The sequence below is a fragment of the Tachysurus vachellii genome, chromosome 4 (genome assembly GCF_030014155.1).
Source record: "Tachysurus vachellii isolate PV-2020 chromosome 4, HZAU_Pvac_v1, whole genome shotgun sequence".
Classification (NCBI taxonomy): domain Eukaryota; kingdom Metazoa; phylum Chordata; class Actinopteri; order Siluriformes; family Bagridae; genus Tachysurus; species Tachysurus vachellii.
Window position 1 is genome coordinate 4420133 of NC_083463.1, and position 18325 is coordinate 4438457.

General features: G+C 38.4%; 1 protein-coding gene across 3 annotated transcripts in view; it reads left to right on the top strand.

Annotated features, from left to right (window-relative positions):
* The window catches only part of sema5bb (sema domain, seven thrombospondin repeats (type 1 and type 1-like), transmembrane domain (TM) and short cytoplasmic domain, (semaphorin) 5Bb), a 58116-nt gene that overhangs the window by 31464 nt on the left and 8327 nt on the right, over positions 1-18325 (top strand). For all 3 annotated transcript variants that reach the window (XM_060867462.1, XM_060867463.1, XM_060867464.1), the window contains 8 exons: positions 2797-2859; positions 3399-3711; positions 4101-4386; positions 5613-5748; positions 6301-6508; positions 6805-7012; positions 17608-17725; positions 18072-18256. In XM_060867462.1, the coding sequence (XP_060723445.1) occupies positions 2797-2859; positions 3399-3711; positions 4101-4386; positions 5613-5748; positions 6301-6508; positions 6805-7012; positions 17608-17725; positions 18072-18256 (1517 nt within the window). The remainder of the gene's footprint in view (positions 1-2796; positions 2860-3398; positions 3712-4100; positions 4387-5612; positions 5749-6300; positions 6509-6804; positions 7013-17607; positions 17726-18071; positions 18257-18325) is intronic.

The window sequence follows — 18325 nt, forward strand, 5'->3', positions numbered from 1 at the left end:
TTTACTAAATTGGAACTCAGTTTACTCAGAACTTGCTTGAATTACCTCAGAACTCAACACAGAGCTTGTCTTAACTCAGAAGCTGACTTAGCTCTGAACCCGACTTAACTCTGAGCTTTATTTACCTCAGAACTCAACTTAATTCTGTATTCAACTTAACTAAAACCTTTATTTACCTCAGAGTTCAACTTACTTCTGAACTCAACTTAACTCAGAGCTTTATTTACCTAAAAGTTAAAATTTTCGCTTAACTTGACTTAACTCTGTACTTTAATTTATCACAGGACTCAACATAACTATTAACTTTACTTAACTCTAAACTCTTTATTTTACCCGAGTTCAGCTTAACACTAAACTCGACATAACTCTAAACTTAGGTTGGAATAAGGTCATGTTCATCCTTTATGCCTTTGAAATACCATGAACCCAAACACCTTCATGTTCATATATATATATATATATATATATATATATATATATATATATATATATATATATATATATATATATATATTGAACAGTGTAGTCAGCTAATATTAGTGATTAAAAAACAGCAAACTGTATAGTCAGTGTTATAGATTTAACAAGATAATATCTATAACTCATTTGAAAATTAAGAAGTAATACATTTTACTGTTAATTCTGTGAGCAGCTATGGAGATTGGTCTAGTGATGTCCTGTGTAGAAATTTTGAATTGAGTTTTCTATTTAAAATGAACTTTATCTTTTTCTTTAAAAGGTTTTTACATAGGACTTATGTGCACTTGATTACAAGAGACTTGAGGGTAAGAGTTTATTTCATGTGAGCACTCTCATGCTTATGTACTGGTGTGTTTGAGTTGTAAAAATTCTCTACTGCAGATGATAATTAGTATCAGTATGCCCTGACTTCAAACTCTGACCTCTGACCTTGTGCGTTTGCCATTCATACTAGAGAAAGCTCTGATTAATTAGAAATGTGACCTGGGGAGTTACATTGAAAGCTGTTTCTGTGTGTGTGGCTGAAAGCATTTGTTCCCCTCATGCCGGACCTATATGTCATGGATGTTGACAGAGTAACAATAAAGCAACTTTACCCCAAACATACTCTAACAGTGTCTGAATTTTATGTCTTTAGATGTATACTGGTGCTAAAATGCTAATTGGCTATTGTAGCTAACAAACACTGTTAATGAAGCTTGCATCTTCTATAGAAATTCTATAAAGCTATAATAATAATAATATATATAATCATATAAAATAACATTATAATAATAACATTTAAATGTTAAAAGCTTTAAATTTCAGAAATTTGGTCTAAAGTAGAACTTTAAGAGGATAAATTATGTTTGTATCATCTTTTTCCATAATAAAATTAATATGTATTAAATTGTTGTAGTATTAAAGTAATAAAACACTTGCAGTTATTGGAAAATAGATAACTTATCGGCATATAACAGTAACTCACCTTCATGTTCATTGCATCCCTTTAATTACTTTACTATAACAGAAGTGTTTTATTCCCTACTTATTACTTTGGTTAGGTGCAGTCTGTAATTCTTGAAACACTGCACACTGGTTCCACAGACTGCCTTGTTCTTTAGTGTCTGAGATAAATCAGTTTATTTTGCCATGTTGGACTCTGGGGTATTTTGCCTTGGGGCCAGGTGTTCATTATTATCGCTGAAGCTAAAAGCATTTGTGTGTTTTCAAAAAGGAAAATATTGATTCCCTCTCACACACACACATTCATCAGCTAATTGAATTTGATACATTTGCTGCGTTTGGTGTCTTAAAGCAGGCAAAGCACTAATGCTCTACAAGAGAACGCTGTTTAGCTGCATTCTCTCAATGAACGTACATCTGTCGCTCCATTAAAGTGAGTCATGTTCACTTCTCCTGACAAAAACACCAACGCAGCAGCTTGTTCTTTACTCCAGTTAATAAAGTGGGAAAGTGCCCAACTGCAGCACTTTTTTACACGTTACTGTTGGCTCCCCACTCTCCATTTCTACCTCAGTTAGTTTAATAGCTTGAGTGAAGTTTCTCAGATGAGGGATTGAGTCAATAACATTGTCAACTTCAGCATAAATAACCCAGAAAGCACTGCTGCAATCTGTCAAGCTATAGAAAACTGATAGTAAAGTTGCATTTATTATTCTGACTCTTTCATCAGTACACATGCCTGGTACTTTATTAAACTAGCACATGAGCAAGTTAGCTAATTAGCAAATAAGTACTCAAGCTTTGTCCCTGTTTTCCTGTTTCAACTAGAGTAAAACTTGGCATTACAGTATAATCCAGGTTGCAAGAGAATCTTAGCTACTATTAAACAAAAACCACTAACTTGAATTCTGCTTTACTTAAACAGTTAAGTTTACTTAAGTAGGGCCATAAATACAAAATACAATATCACACCAAAACCCCAACAGTAAGGTCAGAACAAGAAATGTGACAGAAGAATCAGAAATATGACATTTGATATTTTAAAATATAAAAAATATATTTTGTTTAGTTATCTATTTACCATCAGATGATAGTATCATTTTCATAATGTTAAGTATCTAGCAGGTTATTGTCAGTGCAGTGCTGCTTTTAGCCATCTGGCTAGCATAATTAATGTTGCTAAGTCGTTACTCTGTTTAATTAAAACTTGGATTTGTTTACCCAGCGTTGCCTGTCATTTGGGAAAATCAGGACCCTGCTTATGGATTTAGGTCTCTGTTAAAATCAGAACTGAAACATTCCATGTGTCTCTTGGCAATCATGCATTATAAGTAGTTATGTCTTTAATTTCTGATTGTGTCTGTGTTGCAGGGCATGGAGTGTGGAGTGGATGAAGACACACGCAGATCTTGTCGGAGCAAAGGGAAAACAGAGGTGAGAGAGACAATTGAGTAAAGAGCTGTGGTGAAGGAGCTGATGATGAAGACACAAAAGTGGCTGTTACTCTGTTTTGTCTCACGTGATTTGTCTTCCCCTCTTAGTATCTCTCTCTTAAGTTAAGCATTTTTTATTACTTTCTCAAATGTTTTTATTTACTGTGGAAAAGATGGTAAAAGCCAATAAAAAAGAGCACAACACGTAATGAATGTAGTGCAAACATAAGGTTAGCATGCTGCTACAGGAAAATAATCAACCATGGTTATGTAATGTCATTCTTATAACAACACGTGTAATTTATTTATAACTTTATTCAAGAAAAATATATACTTTTATTATATCAACTTATTTTACTTTATAACTTATCAACTTTATAATTAATGTAGTTAGTTTCTTTTGTAATTTTAGTCATTCACACTTCTGCCTCTCTGAAAATATTACCCACAAATAAAAATTTTTTATAAAAATAAAATCTAGGACTACTTAAGACTGTGAGGATTAATGATCCTCACTCTTCCTCTCTCTTTCTTTCTCAGGATGAGTGTCAGAACTACATGCGTGTGCTACTCTTGAGTGGTTCTCGTCTGTTCTCCTGCGGCACTAACGCGTTTGCACCCATCTGCACTGTCCGTTCTGCTTCTGATCTTGCCCACGTCATTGAGACGGTGAACGGGGTTGCTCGCTGTCCTTACGACCCCAAACACAACTCCACCGCCATGGTAACCGAAAGCGGTGATCTCTATGCAGCCACAGTCATTGATTTTTCTGGTCGTGACCCTGTGATCTACCGCAGCCTGGGGAACATGCCTCCTCTCCGGACAGCTCAGTACAACTCCAAATGGCTGAATGGTAAATATAACATACATTATATTACTTACATGTTTGGTGCTGACACACGTGCTTCCAACAACAGCTGATTTACTGAATGTAGCAACAGATACTGTGGTTTTCTCTTTCCTTAATTTTTTTAATCTTACTTTCCCCAATCCTTTTCTTTTTCTCTCTTTCTCTTTCTTTGAGAGCACTGTCTATATTTTCTGTTTAGTGTGTCTTTCTGCCTCTATCTCTCTCAGACTCTTTTCCATCCTCTCTTCATTTTTTTTTGCTTTCTCATTTGTATTTAGTTCTAATTAGCTTTTTCTCTTGAATGTATTGTGTATAATGGTGGCAAAGCATAGTAGCAAGGGACATTATAAGTGTCTCTCTCTTTTATTCTTCTTTCTCTCTGCCTTCCTCAGAGCCTCAGTTTGTCTCAGCGTATGAGGTAGGTCGCTTCACCTACTTCTTCTTGAGGGAGGTGGCGGTGGAGGAGGATTGTGGGAAGGCGGTGTTCTCTCGGGTGGCACGGGTGTGTCAGAACGATGTAGGTGGCAGGTTCCTGCTTGAAGACACCTGGACGACGTTCATGAAGGCCAGATTGAACTGCTCACGCTCAGGAGATGTGCCTTTCTATTACCATGAGCTCCACAGTACGTTCTACCTCCCTGAGCAAGACCTCATCTATGGCATCTTCACCACCAACATGTGAGCTTTAGTTTTGATTACTGTTTATAATGTTACAGTGATGCCTCGTTAAAGTTTTGTCTTGTTTCAAGTCACTTCTCTTGAATTAAGCATCAGTTTTAAGAGAATAACGAAGTGCCACTATCCGTATCTGTATAAATATAAGAAAGTTAATAGCCTAATTTAAACCACAATGAACCTTACCAGGCAGTTACTAAGGATGACAAGATTGTTGTTTGTTATTTGAAGGTTGTATGTTCATGTTAATGAATATGGTCTTCTTCTTCTCCTGTAAGCTTTATATATTGTCACTCGCTCCTTAAAGGAAAGTAAAAAACGTATTTTTGTGAAACCTTTTGTTATATCATGCTGGCTCCCATTTATCTATCTATATCTGTTTTGGATCTGTTTAAAAGGTATTATCTGTCCATTCCTAATAATGTATTTGTATTTTTTACATCCCTACACTGTATATATAATACATATAATATCTAGGCAAAAGTGAATTGAGCTTTGGCTTGTGGAGAGATTAGAAGATCTAAGTCTTGTAGTTGCTAGTGCAATGTAACTGGAATTATGTATACCATACCCTGAGACTTACAGGGTCACAAGGCAGTTTTGTTTTTATATACTGTCTGATTAAATGCACTGAGACAATCAGACAGTGCTGCTAACAGGGTCCTCCTGCTATTAAGATCCAGTGAATACCTGCAATGTTTTAAACTTAAACTGAAAGACAAGGGCACACTTAGGATGTTCCACAAATTTTTCAATTGTAAAACCCATAACATTTGCTACAGGTTATTATAATCACAATGGAGCTAATTTAGATTGACAACTACATATTTTTGTCAGACAGGGAGTTGATAAACATTGAACTAATCTTCAGAAACTATTAAGTAAGAAATAGAATTTAAGCTTTCTGAAGGAATTGCTAACCATTAACCATTAAAGGGTAAGAAATACAAAATACTTTTTACTTGAAAAGAAATATTACAGATTACAAACACATAATCGCATAATACACACAGAATTTACAACCATCACTAGTCCATGTTACTTTTAAAGAACATCATTCCATGTGATTAGCTTAAAGCAATTTGTCATGCATGATATACAAATGTATCACATGGTAATTATATGATAAATTGCCTAAACTTTCTGATGCATTTACACCCAATACTAATATTCATGGTTCAAGGAAAACCTGTCTTTTTTAAAGTTGCTGCCCTTTTTTCCTCCCACAGTAACAGCATGGCTGCCTCTGCAGTGTGTGCCTTCAACCTCAGTGCCATCACCCAGGCCTTCAACGGTCCATTCCGCTACCAGGAGAACCCTCGAATGAGTTGGCACTCCACCCCGAACCCCATCCCTAACTTTCAGGTTGGAAATGCACAAACACCTGCTATCTGTTATTATCCTTTTATCTACAACTGTTTTCAATTAAATCCATTACCACTAAGCACCTGCTATCTGTTTCTATTCCTGTACCATATCCTATTGTTCATCTGATATGGCAGTTTTTCATCCCTGATGGTCATTCTAATGCATCATTCCAGAGTTCTGGTTTATTATTATGTCACATTTCTATGTGTGTGATACTAATGTATCATGCTAGTGCCTACTTGTTGTAATATGCTCTCAGCCCTAATGAATTATAATATTGTCCCACTCCAACCATCAAGCATAAAGCTGATATCCCTTCCCAATTTATCTTCTTAATGACCATGAACAATTCAAGTGTTCTATCCCATGGTACTTACCCAGGATACCTGCCTTCCCAACATAGCTATGCAATGTTTTAATATTTATTTAAAATTTATTTAATATCTAGTACCTAATGTCTCTTTGCAAAACACCTACCAGTATACCATTCTAAAATAAAGTCTAATGTTTTTTGGTTTTAATTTTTTCATTCTGACTGTTTTTATTCAGTGTGGGACAGTAGGTGATAATGGCCCTGGTGGGAATCTAACAGAGCGAAGCCTGCAGGATGCTCAGAGACTCTTTTTGATGAGTGAAGTTGTGCAGCCTGTATCTATTGACCCCCTGATCAGCCAGGACAATATCCGCTTTTCCAAACTTGTTGTGGACATTGTGCAGGGCCGTGATACACTCTACCATGTTATTTATATCGGGACAGGTGAGACATGCCTAAATACTTATTTGCATGTTTAGAACCCAGCAAGCATTTCAGCAAAGTAATTGTCTTTATCTTGTATACACTAGATAACAATCTGAAACTTTAGGTGAAATAATGCATGAAGGATGTTTTGCACCAAATTGTATTCCTATTTAGCAGAAATTGAGGAGGAACAAACTAAGAAGGAACAAACTAATAAATGGCATTGAAAAGCAGTGAGCTCCTTTAATCTGGCATGTAATTAAGAGACAATCGTTATGTTGCTAGTATAGATTTCTTTCATTTTTATCATATAGAACATGGCACTGTTATCAAGGCGCTCTCCTCATCCAGTCAAAATCTGCGTGGATGTTATCTTGAGGAGATGAAACTTCTTCCAGCAGATCAGCAGGAACCAATCCTTAATCTGCAGATTCTGCAGAGCGACAGGTCCCTATTTGTGGGTTTTAACAGCAGAGTTCTGAAGATCCCACTGGAGAGATGCTCCAGTTATGAAACCCAACGGTGAGCCTAGACATACATACATAAATACATACATACATACATTAAAACACACAGAAGTAAGTACACCCCTCATATTTTTGTAAATATTTTATTATATCTTTTCATGTGACAACACTAAAGAAATGACACTTTGCTACAATGTAAAGTAGTGAGTGTACAGCTCGTATAACAGTGTAAATTTGCTGCCCTCTCAAAATAACTCAACACACAGCCATTAATGTCTAAACTGCTGGCCACAAAAGTGAGTACACCCCTAAGTTAAAATGTCCAAATTGGGCCCAATTAGCCATTTTCTCTCCCCAGTTTCATGTGACTTGTTAGTGTTACAAGGTCTCAGGTGTGAATGGGGAGCAGGTGTGTTAAATTTGGTGTTATCGCTCTCACACTCTCATACTTGTAACTGGTAGTTCAACATGGCACCTCATGGCAAAAAACTCTCTTAGTTGGCATAGGCTATAAGAAGATTGCCAAGACCCTGAAACTGAGCTGCAGGACGGTGGCCAAGACCATTCAGCTTTTTAACAGGATAGTTTCCTCTCAGAACCGGCCTCTCCATGGTCGACCAAAGAAGTTGAGTGCACGTGGTCAGAGTCATATTCAGAGGTTTTGTTTGGGAAATAGATGTATGAATGCTGCCAGCATTGCTGCAGAGGTTGAAGGGGTGGGGGGTCAGCCTGTCAGTGCTCTTACAATATGCTGCACACTGCATCAAATTGGTCTGCATGGCTGTTGTCCCAGAAGGAAGCCTCTTTTAAAGATGATGCACAAGAAAGCCTGCAAACAGTTTGCTGTTGACATGCAGACTAAGGTGGATTACTGGAACCATGTCCTGTGCACTGATGAGACCAAGAGAAATTTATTTGGTTCAGATGGTGTCAAGCATGTGTGTGGCAACCAGGTGAGGAGTACAAAGACAAGTGTGTCTTGCCTACAGCCAAGCATGGTGGTGGAAGTGCATGAGTGCTGCCGGTACTGGGGAGCTAAGGTTCATTGAGGAAACCATGAATGTCAACATGTAATGTGACATACAGAGCAGGATCCCCTCTCTTTGGAGACTGGGCCGCAGGGTAGTATTCCAACATGATCATGACCCCAAACACACCTCCAAGATGACCACTGCCATGCTAAAGAAGCTAAGGGTAAAGGTGATGGACTGGCCAAGCATGTCTCAGTGTTTTGAATGATGTGTGCAGCTACCGGAAGCCAGTGGAGGGACTGCAGCAGCGGGGTGGTATGCGATAACTTTGGCAGGTTGAAGTCAAGCCGGGCAGCTGCATTTTGGATCATCTGCAGAGGACGGATTGCGTTCATAGGTAGACCTGCCAGCAGTGTGTTGCAGTAATCTAGTCTAGAAATGACAAGAGACGGAACAAATACCTGAGCAGCCTGTGTGGACAAAAATGGCCGAATCCTTCTAATGTTGTAGAGAAGAAACCGACATGAGCGAGTCACATTAGCAACATGAGAGGAAAAGGACAGTTGATTGTCCATGGTTACCCCAAGGTTGCGAGCTGTGGCTGAAGGGGAGATCAGATCGTTGTGCAAGGAGATAGCAAGATCATGACCTGGGGATGAATCACCTGGGATGAACAGCAGTTCAGTTTTGCTAGGATTGAGCTTTAACTGATGAGCAGGCATCCATAATGAAATTTCTGCCAGACATGCTGAGATCTGATCAGAAGCTGTGGTATCTGAGGGTGGGAAAGAGAAGATAAGTTGTGTATCATCAGCATAGCAGTGGTAAGAGAACCCATGTGAGAAAATAACTTCACCAAGAGAGTGAGTATACATGGAGAAAAGAAGAGGACCAAGTACTGAGCCCTGTGGGACACTAGTGGAGAGTCTGCATGGAGCAGATGTCACTCCCCTCCATGTTACCTGATATGAGTGTCCTTCCAGTTAGGAAGCGAACCATTCCCAAGCTGATCCGCAAATCCCAAGACTCCTGAGGGTGGATAAGAGAGTCTTGTGGTTGACCGTATCAAACGCTGCTGAAAGGTCAAGGAGGATAAGGACGGATGACAGTTTGGCTGATCTAGCAGCATGTAGTTTCTCAGAGACATCCAAAAGGGCTGTCTCTGTGGAATGAGCTGCTTTAAAGCCAGACTAGTTGGGATCTTGGAGGTTGTTCTGTGAGAGATAGACAGACAGTTGATTATAGACAACGCGTTCAAGAATTTTTGAAAGAAATGAGAGAAGTGATACCGGTCTGTAGTTACTGATGTCTGATGGATCCAGAGCAGGTTTCTTTAGGATGGGAATAACCCTTGCTCTCTTGAAAGTAGTTGGTACCAGACCAGATGCTATGGATCTATTGATGATAGTGGTAATGAAGGGCAGAAGGTCTTGCGAGATGGTCTGGAGCATAGTGGAAGGGAGTGGATCCAATGGGCAGGTGGTAGGATTGCAGGACTGGATGAGTTGTAAAATCTCTTCTGCTGCTACAGTTGAGAAATGTGACAACGAAGGTGTAGGGTAATCCATACTCTAAGATGTAAGTGCAGTCGGGGCTGAAGTGAAGGTCCGGCAGATTTCTTCAATCTTCTCCTGGTAGAAAGAAGCAAAGTCTTCTGATCAGGGAGGATGAAGAAGGAGGAGCCGGGGGGTTGAGCAGAGAAGAGATGATGTTGTGGAATTTCCGAGGGTCATGTGAGTTAGCTTCAAGCTTTTCTTTGTAGAAGGAAGTCTTGGCAGAAGTCACATCTGAGGAGAACTTGGCAAGGAGTGTTTGGTAATAATCAAGATCTGCATCAAGTTGTGATTTCTTCCACTTTCTCTCTGATGATCTTAGCTCTTTTCGATTGTTGCACAGCACATCTGAAAACCAAGGAGCAGAACAAGAAGTTTTGTTGGGTTTAGTGGACATAGGGCAGAGGAAGTCGATAGTTGAGGAAAGAGATGAGAGGAAAGTATCTGTGGCTGAGTCCAAGGGTAGTGAGGAAAATGTCTCAGGATCAGGAAGAGAAGAAAGAGTGCCAGAAGCTACAGAAGAAGGGGAGACAGAGTGATGGTTGCAGCGGGTAAGAGTGAGGGGGTGAGAGGTAGTTTTAGGTAGTGTAGGGAGAGTGATGCTGAAGGATACCAGGTGATGATCAGAGACGTGTAGTGGGGTAGCAGTCATGTCTGTAGCTGGAGAAGGACGGGTGAAAACCAGGTCCAGGACATTGCCTCTTTTGTGTGTGGGGATGTAGCTGTTGAGTGTCAGGGCGAATGAGTCGAGAAGAGTCAGGAGGGAAGAAGATTGAAGCTTGTCAGAGGGGAGGTTGAAGTCACCAAGCACTGTCAGAGCTATCTGAAGGGAAAACACTAAGTAGTGTGTCCATTTCTTCCAGGAAGACTCCTAGGGGATCAGGAGGGCGGTAAACAACAATGACAACAAGGTTGATTGGAGAGGTAACGGAAATGGCATGGAGTTCAAAAGAGGAGATGGTTAAATGAGACAAGAGGAGAGGTGTAAAGCACCATTTCTTTGACAACAATAAACCTGTACCACCACCCCTGCCTGTTTCTCGTGGTGAGTGAGAGAAAGCATAGGCAGAGGATAATGTTCTATGGGGATATCCAGGTCTCTGTTAGCGCAAGAAAATCAAAGGAGTAATGGGAAGTTAAAGCAGAGATAAAATCAGCTTTCTTTACAGCAGACTGGCAATTCCAGAGCCCACCTACCACCACTGTTTGAGACTTACACACCAGAGGAGGGTAGATGAGGTTACTGGGATTGTGACCTCTGCTCTGTAGACGAGAGCGTCTGTGACAGTAGGAATTTAGTACAGAGATGGGTTTGAGGCACATATTTGCAGTCAACCAAAAGTGAGAATTAAGGTATGGCGGAATATCAAAACAGTACTAGACACTTATGTTATAATGCGAGATAGAGAGATACTTACAAACCTTCAATTTAAATGGGTAAGCCCTGCCCACAATTCACACCTTAAGGGAGACTGAAACTACTCTTGATTAATCAGCTGAGAGAACAACAAAGACCAACACTATAAAATCAACAATGGTATAGAATATAACAAAATTCAAATCACACTACTCTAGAACAAAGTGAGTTAAGCAGATAGTATACAAAAGTCAGGAACCTACTTTATCAGAAGACAATATATTCAAATGTAGAGAGTTAAAGCACACTGAAGAGTAGGCTGGTTCACCTTCAATTTAAATGGGTAAGCCCTGCCCACAATTCACACCTTAACCTGCGATTCTCTGGTAAACACCATGCCCAAGAGGGTTAAGGCAGTGCTGGAAATGCTGAAATGGTGGCCACACAAAATCTTGACACATTGGGCCAAATTTGGACATTTTCACTTAGGGGTGTACTTACATTTGTAGCCATTTAGACATTAATGGCTGTGTGTTGAGTTATTTTGAGAGGACAGAAAATTTACACTGTTATATAAGCTGTGCATTCACTATTTTACATTGTAGCAAAGTGTCATTTCTTCAGTGTTGTCACAATAAAAGATAGAATCAACTATTTACAAAAATATGAGGGGTGTAGTCACATCTGTGAGATACTGTACATACATACTTACACACATATAGTTGCCATGCAGTTTGCAATGTAATTAAACCTTTTAACAAAAATCATAAGCAAACAATTAAACTATCACTGTTTGGATAAAATGCATATATATTTACTTTAAATTCTTTACATTATCACCATCTCAGTGTTTCATACTAACATCTTATTCCAATACTACCATAGTCCAAACCCTACACTTTACAAATCTCCTATAAAAAAAAACCCTTTATCACTATTGTAATGTGTCTGTCCAAAATACCCGCTTAATATTGGATCAATGTTTCCTTCAAATGTATCAAGTTAATGTGGTTTTGGCTAATGACCACATTTGTCTCTAATGGCAATCTAACACTGCTGAGCGATGTGTCGAGTGAACAATGTATCTTATAAAACTTAATATCTTTTCTCAGTAATAGACAAAGTTAGACAACTTTTCTTGCTGTCTGTAGATGCAGGCAAGCAGCGCTGGCCAATTTATCTTGAGGCAGGAAATGGCTATTGTTCAACACAGCTTAATTTACATATTACACACTTAACCTATCACAAATTGCATTACTACCATCACTCCTATCCATTTTATTGAAATATCAATTCCTACTTCAAGCAAGGTAATAGATTTATATATGAAACTTTATTTAATATTTGCATTTTTTTGCAATTATCTATTACATAATAGCATTAGGTTGGAACAGTTGAAGTGTCTCTTTAGAGATGTATCCATGTGAACATGGAGCTTTTCAGACCAATCTTTCCAATCTGTTGCTTCAAAATACATTTTATATTGTTCATCAGATTCTGTGTCTGATGTCAGAAACAATGTGGAAAGCGAGCAGTCAAAAAATATCCTGTAAGTGTGTTTTGAAGTAGGTCATTTCTAAGAATACTGCTCTTCAACTCTTTTGCCAGCTGCTACAAGAAAACCTCTTTAAATTTTGTTCTGCCTTTTGTATTGCTGTGCATCAGAAATGTTTTATATATATATATATATATATATATATATATGTTACGACCCCAAATGGTGTTTAGGGGTATGGTTGGGATGTAACAATATGAAATGATTATAAAGTTAGATTTCTGGTGTGTATGTGGCAATCAACGACAAGGACAACAAATAGTGGGCAAAACCTGTCTCTATTATCATACAAATGGTGGTGACAAAAGTGGTAATATGTATGATATCTACAGAAACAAGATAACAAAAAGCACAAAGGGGAAAAGAGCCATGAGCGGTGCCAAAACAAAGAAATTAGCAAAACAAAACTGTGCTAGCTTGAACATAACCCTCTAACCTGAACTACAAAGAAAAGTAATAAAAACAAATCTTCAGCGTCGATGACGCCCTAACTAACCTATACTTCCTATAAAAACAAAAGATACAGAGGGTGGCACGCGCTCCTAACCTAGTGTGTCTAATACAGAAAAGCTTACCTACGTGTTGCACAATGTATGTCACGTGACGTACCTGTCCAGTTTTCCCCAAAATAAACAAAGTTATATCCACAAAGCGAAGAACACAGGCATCCAGATGCAGAACGAGTGACCCGCAAGTCACATACACAAAGTGACCCTCAAGTCACATACACAAAGTGACCCTCAAGTCACGTACACAAAGTGACCCTCAAGTCACATACACAAAGTGACCCTCAAGTCACATACACAAAGTGACCCGCAAGTCACATACACAAAGTGACCCTCAAGTCACGTACACAAAGTGACCCGCAAGTCACATACACAAAAAAAAACTAACAAATTGGGATACATGAACAGTCTGACATACTAAAACCGAATGAACAACCATAGAGCCCACTAACAAATTAGCACACATCTTTCTCCTTCTGTTTCTGTCTCTGTTTCTGATTCTAATCCTGATTCTGATTCTGGTTGATTGGTGGATCGACGGGTGATATCACACAGGATAATGAAGATTGACAGGAGATGCCCAATGGTAGGATCTGAAAAGATAGATAGTGGAGAAAAGAGAGAGAGAGAGAACAAGAACAAGCAAAACAGCGAACCCACAAACATAGTTCGTAACTATATATATATATATATATATATAACTCTTCTCTACCTCTAGTTCCCTTGCTTGCTATGCTTTGCTTGGGTATTAAACAAATGTTTTATGTAGAACATGCAAGATATAGAATGTGGAGCAATGGTAGCTACATTTTTCACCCATTTCTTGCTGAGCATCATTATGTTTATGTGTACAGCATGGTGCTCTGTGGTTTAATTAAGTCTCTGGTGTGCAGCAAACCACATTAATAAGATTTATTTAATGAAGCTTAACTAGAACCTCATTAGTACTATCAGGTGTTTATGACAGATTTAGAGTAAATACCTAAATACCACTGGTCTTGGCAGGAAACTACAAAATGCAATTTATTTTCTTGTTTTTCTGTTTAGTTATTTATTTATTTCCCTGCATTCAGGGTGTCATGTGTCACCAAGGCTCTTCTAGGAGAGTCATCAGCTCATGACAAGAGGGCGGTGTATGTGCATGTGTTTGTCTATTTGTGTGTGTTTGTGTGTGCTTTTTCTGAGTAAATGTCAAAAGGTTATTTTGCATGAGATGCAGGGCTTCTGGTCATGTCCTGTTGCCCTAGTGGTGCTTCGGATGTTGACCTGGCTACACATATAAACACACACTCTTATATATTGATATAAAGACAAATGCACACTATTTATGTCAAGAAGTATCATTGTTTTCAGGCTATGTTACGGAATATGCTGTTTAACCAAAGGTTCTTGTACCTTTATGTGGCATCCAGGGCATATTTTTGTGTTGGTTATAGATGGTCATGTGTAGGCTATAGCTGGTCATGTGTAATTTATAGCTGGTCATGTGTAGGTTATAGAAGGACATGCTGATGTGCTGGCTTTAAAAGGCCATAAGAAAGCTATAGATGATGACAGATATGTAGACAATAATTGGCTACATTTACACTGTATCTGGTCACATTCAGGCTATGGAAGATTACAGATAGTTCTAGGTAACCCATAGATGGTCAAATAGAGCATATAGGTGGTCACATGTAATCTATAGATGTTCACAAGTAGGCTATAGATAGCCATATGAAGTTCACAGGTGGTCAATTGGAGTCTATAGATGTAGTCATATGTCTATAGTCATATGTAGGCTATGAATAAGCACATGCAGTCCATGGATAGACTTGTTCAGGCTATAGATACTCACATTGATGCCATTAATGATCTCATGTAGACAGGTAGACTATAGTTTGACATGTGTGGTCTTTGCTTGGTCACATGTTTCAGTCACATGCTTGGTCACATAGCTCATAGTTTAGCTGTAATCCACAAGAGCTTCGGATTTATTAACCAATAACCTCAAGCAGATTTGTGTGCACCCTCAATCCCCAAGACACACACACACAAACACACACACACACACACAAACATAGGCACACACACACGCGCACACACACACACACACACACACACACACACACACACACACACGGGTTACAGATGTCTGATGCTGTCGGTTTGTTAGTAGGAAGCTCCGAATCAGTGGTGTGTGAAGAGCACCCTGTTGGTTTAGCATATGTGTGTGTTTAAAAAGATGACACATACCTGGCATCCCAGAATGTTTACTCACTGCATCCCTCTGTGTCCACTTGCAAAAAAGAAGCGAAGGCAATAATAGATTTTATATCAGCAAGCCATTTCTGTGGCATAGATGAATGAATAAACACTGATTTTATAATACAATGCTGTGAACAAAGTATTTCCCCCCTTCCTGATTTCCTCTATTATTGCGCATTTACTACACTGATTGATTTCAGGTATGTAATATTACATCAGCGGAGACAGTAAACACATAGCATATTTTCAAATTCTGTTTTCTTTATCATGTGTCATTCATATAAACCATTTTTTCTCTTAAAATGTAGACCACTTTTAGAACCAATACTATCATTATTTGTCAGTGCTTTTTCACATGATGCTTTTTTAGCTAAATCATGGATCTAACTGAAGACTAATGAAAAACCAGCCAGTAGAAAAAACATTTTAACGAAACACAGAAATAAGGAACAGCATAGGAAAGTTTGGCTATCCAGAGACCACTAAATTTATCTTAGTTGTTTTCTAATCGTTTTATTAGCTTTAATTTTCTGAGATAGTTATATCTTCTTGTTATTATGCTGCTTGCTTCTGGTTTTATTATCATAAAAGCTGTGATGTTGATATGGTCACACTAATAAACATATTTAATAAACTTTTATAAAATGTGTACATACTGAGGGGCATGCTGGCTTAGTGATTAGCATGTTCAGTGTGTGTGTGTGTGTGTGTGTGTGTGTGTGTGTGTGTGTGTGTTTGTATGTTTGTATGTATGTGTGTGTATGTTTGTATGTATGTGTGTGTGTGTTTGTATGTGTGTGTAAAAAAATTTACATACTTTGGGGGTTCCATGAATTTTTGGCTGATTGACATCTCTAAATTGTCTGTAGTATATGTATAATTGTGTCCTGCAATGGGTTAGGATCCCATCCAGGTTGTCCCCTGGTTTTTGCCCTAAGTTGCCTGGGTTTGACACAAGTCTAGAAGATTCAACTAGCACTTTCTTCCCTGTTGGTTGTATGATGTGTGTATTATGTATATAGTGTGTAGGATAAGCCGTTCAGAAAATGGATTGATGGATGGAAGTGTACACACACAATACCATACAATAACAACCTTATTCTGCTTAAATGATGGACTTCTTTAATCAACTCTAGTCACTAATCTCCAGATATGGTATAAAATTTTGTTTAGATCTTGTATCAGGCTTTCGCAAAACAAGGCAAACATAAGACTTTTCATGGAATTCCTTAAAAGTGTGAAACACATAGTAATCCATAGCTTATTTTCTGGGAAAGCAAAAGCTAGTTAAAAATGGAGGGTAGTGAATTAGCTAGCTAGCATGTTTCTGTTACAGTGTTAATGCGACCTAGCAACCAAGATTATTGAAAACACTTGAAACACTTGATACAGTGGATTGGACCTTATAATTGGACCTGTGACTGTGCTCAGAATCACATTCTATCTCATGTTTAAAAGTTTAAAAAATTATCATAAATCTGGAATCAGCTGTGCTGCTGATTCTCTAGGATTTCCCCACAAATAGCTTATAAAACATGTAGAAAGACCAAAACAGACTAAAGGACCAGACGCCAATCATCAATGATGCTGCCAGGAGACCTACGGCAACATTAAAGGAGCTGCTGGAATATCTGGCAAGTACTTGTCACTCCCTGCATGTGACAGCAATCTCTCGTATTCATATGTTTGGAATATAGGGAGAGTGGTAAGATGGAAGCCCTTTCCCCTTTGAAAATCCTTGCCTGCTTAATTTGCCCCCAGAACAAATCTTGTTGCTGTAAGACACTTCTTTACCTAAAGTGAAGCCTGGTGATGGCTGCATGATGCTATGGAGCTGCTTCTCTTCAACTGGGACTGGGTGTTTATTTATGTTAGATGGAAACAGAGTTATCTCTAAATTCTTATATACTGCCAGAAAATCTGCAAGCCTGTGTTAGCAGATGAAGAGGAAAAAAATCACCCTTTGGATTAATACATACTCATATCAGGTCCACAAAAGAACAGCTTCAGAAGAAGATAAACATTTAAGAATGGTCCAATCAGAGCTTAGATCTAAATCCTATCAAAAACTTGTGGAATGAATTGAGAAGGGTTGTATACAGGAGAGAATCCCTCACACTGTGATAGAGCTGGAGCGTTTTTCAGGGAAGCATGGAATAACATCTCCAAATCAAGATGGTAGAGTTGAGAGACTAAATAATGTATTACAAACAAAAGAGTTTTAAGAAAGTATTAGTTAAGGGTGTGTACACACTTTAACCAGTTAATTGTATACTTTTTCTTTGTCTTTGTTTTTCACTTGAGTTTTGCTGCTTGCTATATCACATTAAAGATGGAAAAAGACTGATGATTTGTTTCATTCTTTACATCACAATAATTAAAATGTCATGCTTTAAATCTCATAGCCAAGCTTCCATGAGTTTCACTGAGTGTGTGTATGTTTGTTTGTTTTCTCCTTCAGAGATTGCTTGTATGCGAGGGATCCATATTGTGGTTGGGACAGAAAACAGAGACGATGCACTACACTTGAAGCCAGCTCTAACATGAGCCAATGGAGCCAGAACATCACACAGTGTCCTGTAAGACATGCACACACACACACGCACACACACACACACACACACACACACACACACACACACACACACACACACACACATAAGAGAGCAAACATAAAGGAAACAAGTAAACCCAATAACAAGTGTTTATGGCAGAAAAAATACAAAAACGGTATTAAGAAGTCAGTAAAGAAAACAAATGTTTTAATTCTGAAGTATATTAATAAATTTTTTTTATAAATAACAATAATAATAACAATAATAATAACAATAATAATAACAACAATAACTATTATTGTTGTTATTATTGTTATTATTATTGTTATTATTATTATTCTCACAACACACTTGATTAAAATTTTTTCAGGAGCAAAATCTTACCCGAGATGGTGGTTTCAGCGCATGGTCATCATGGCAGTCATGTACTCATGATGACGGGGGTGAATCTTCAAGCACCTGCCTGTGTCACTCTCGCGTGTGTGATCACCCGATCCCTCGATGTGGGGGGGCTGAGTGTGTGGGACCCATTATGGAGGTGACCAACTGCTCAAGGTAAAGTCAAGTACATTGTACAATTTGTGTGAGGAGGAACAAGACATTTTCAAGGACACCAGCCGATAA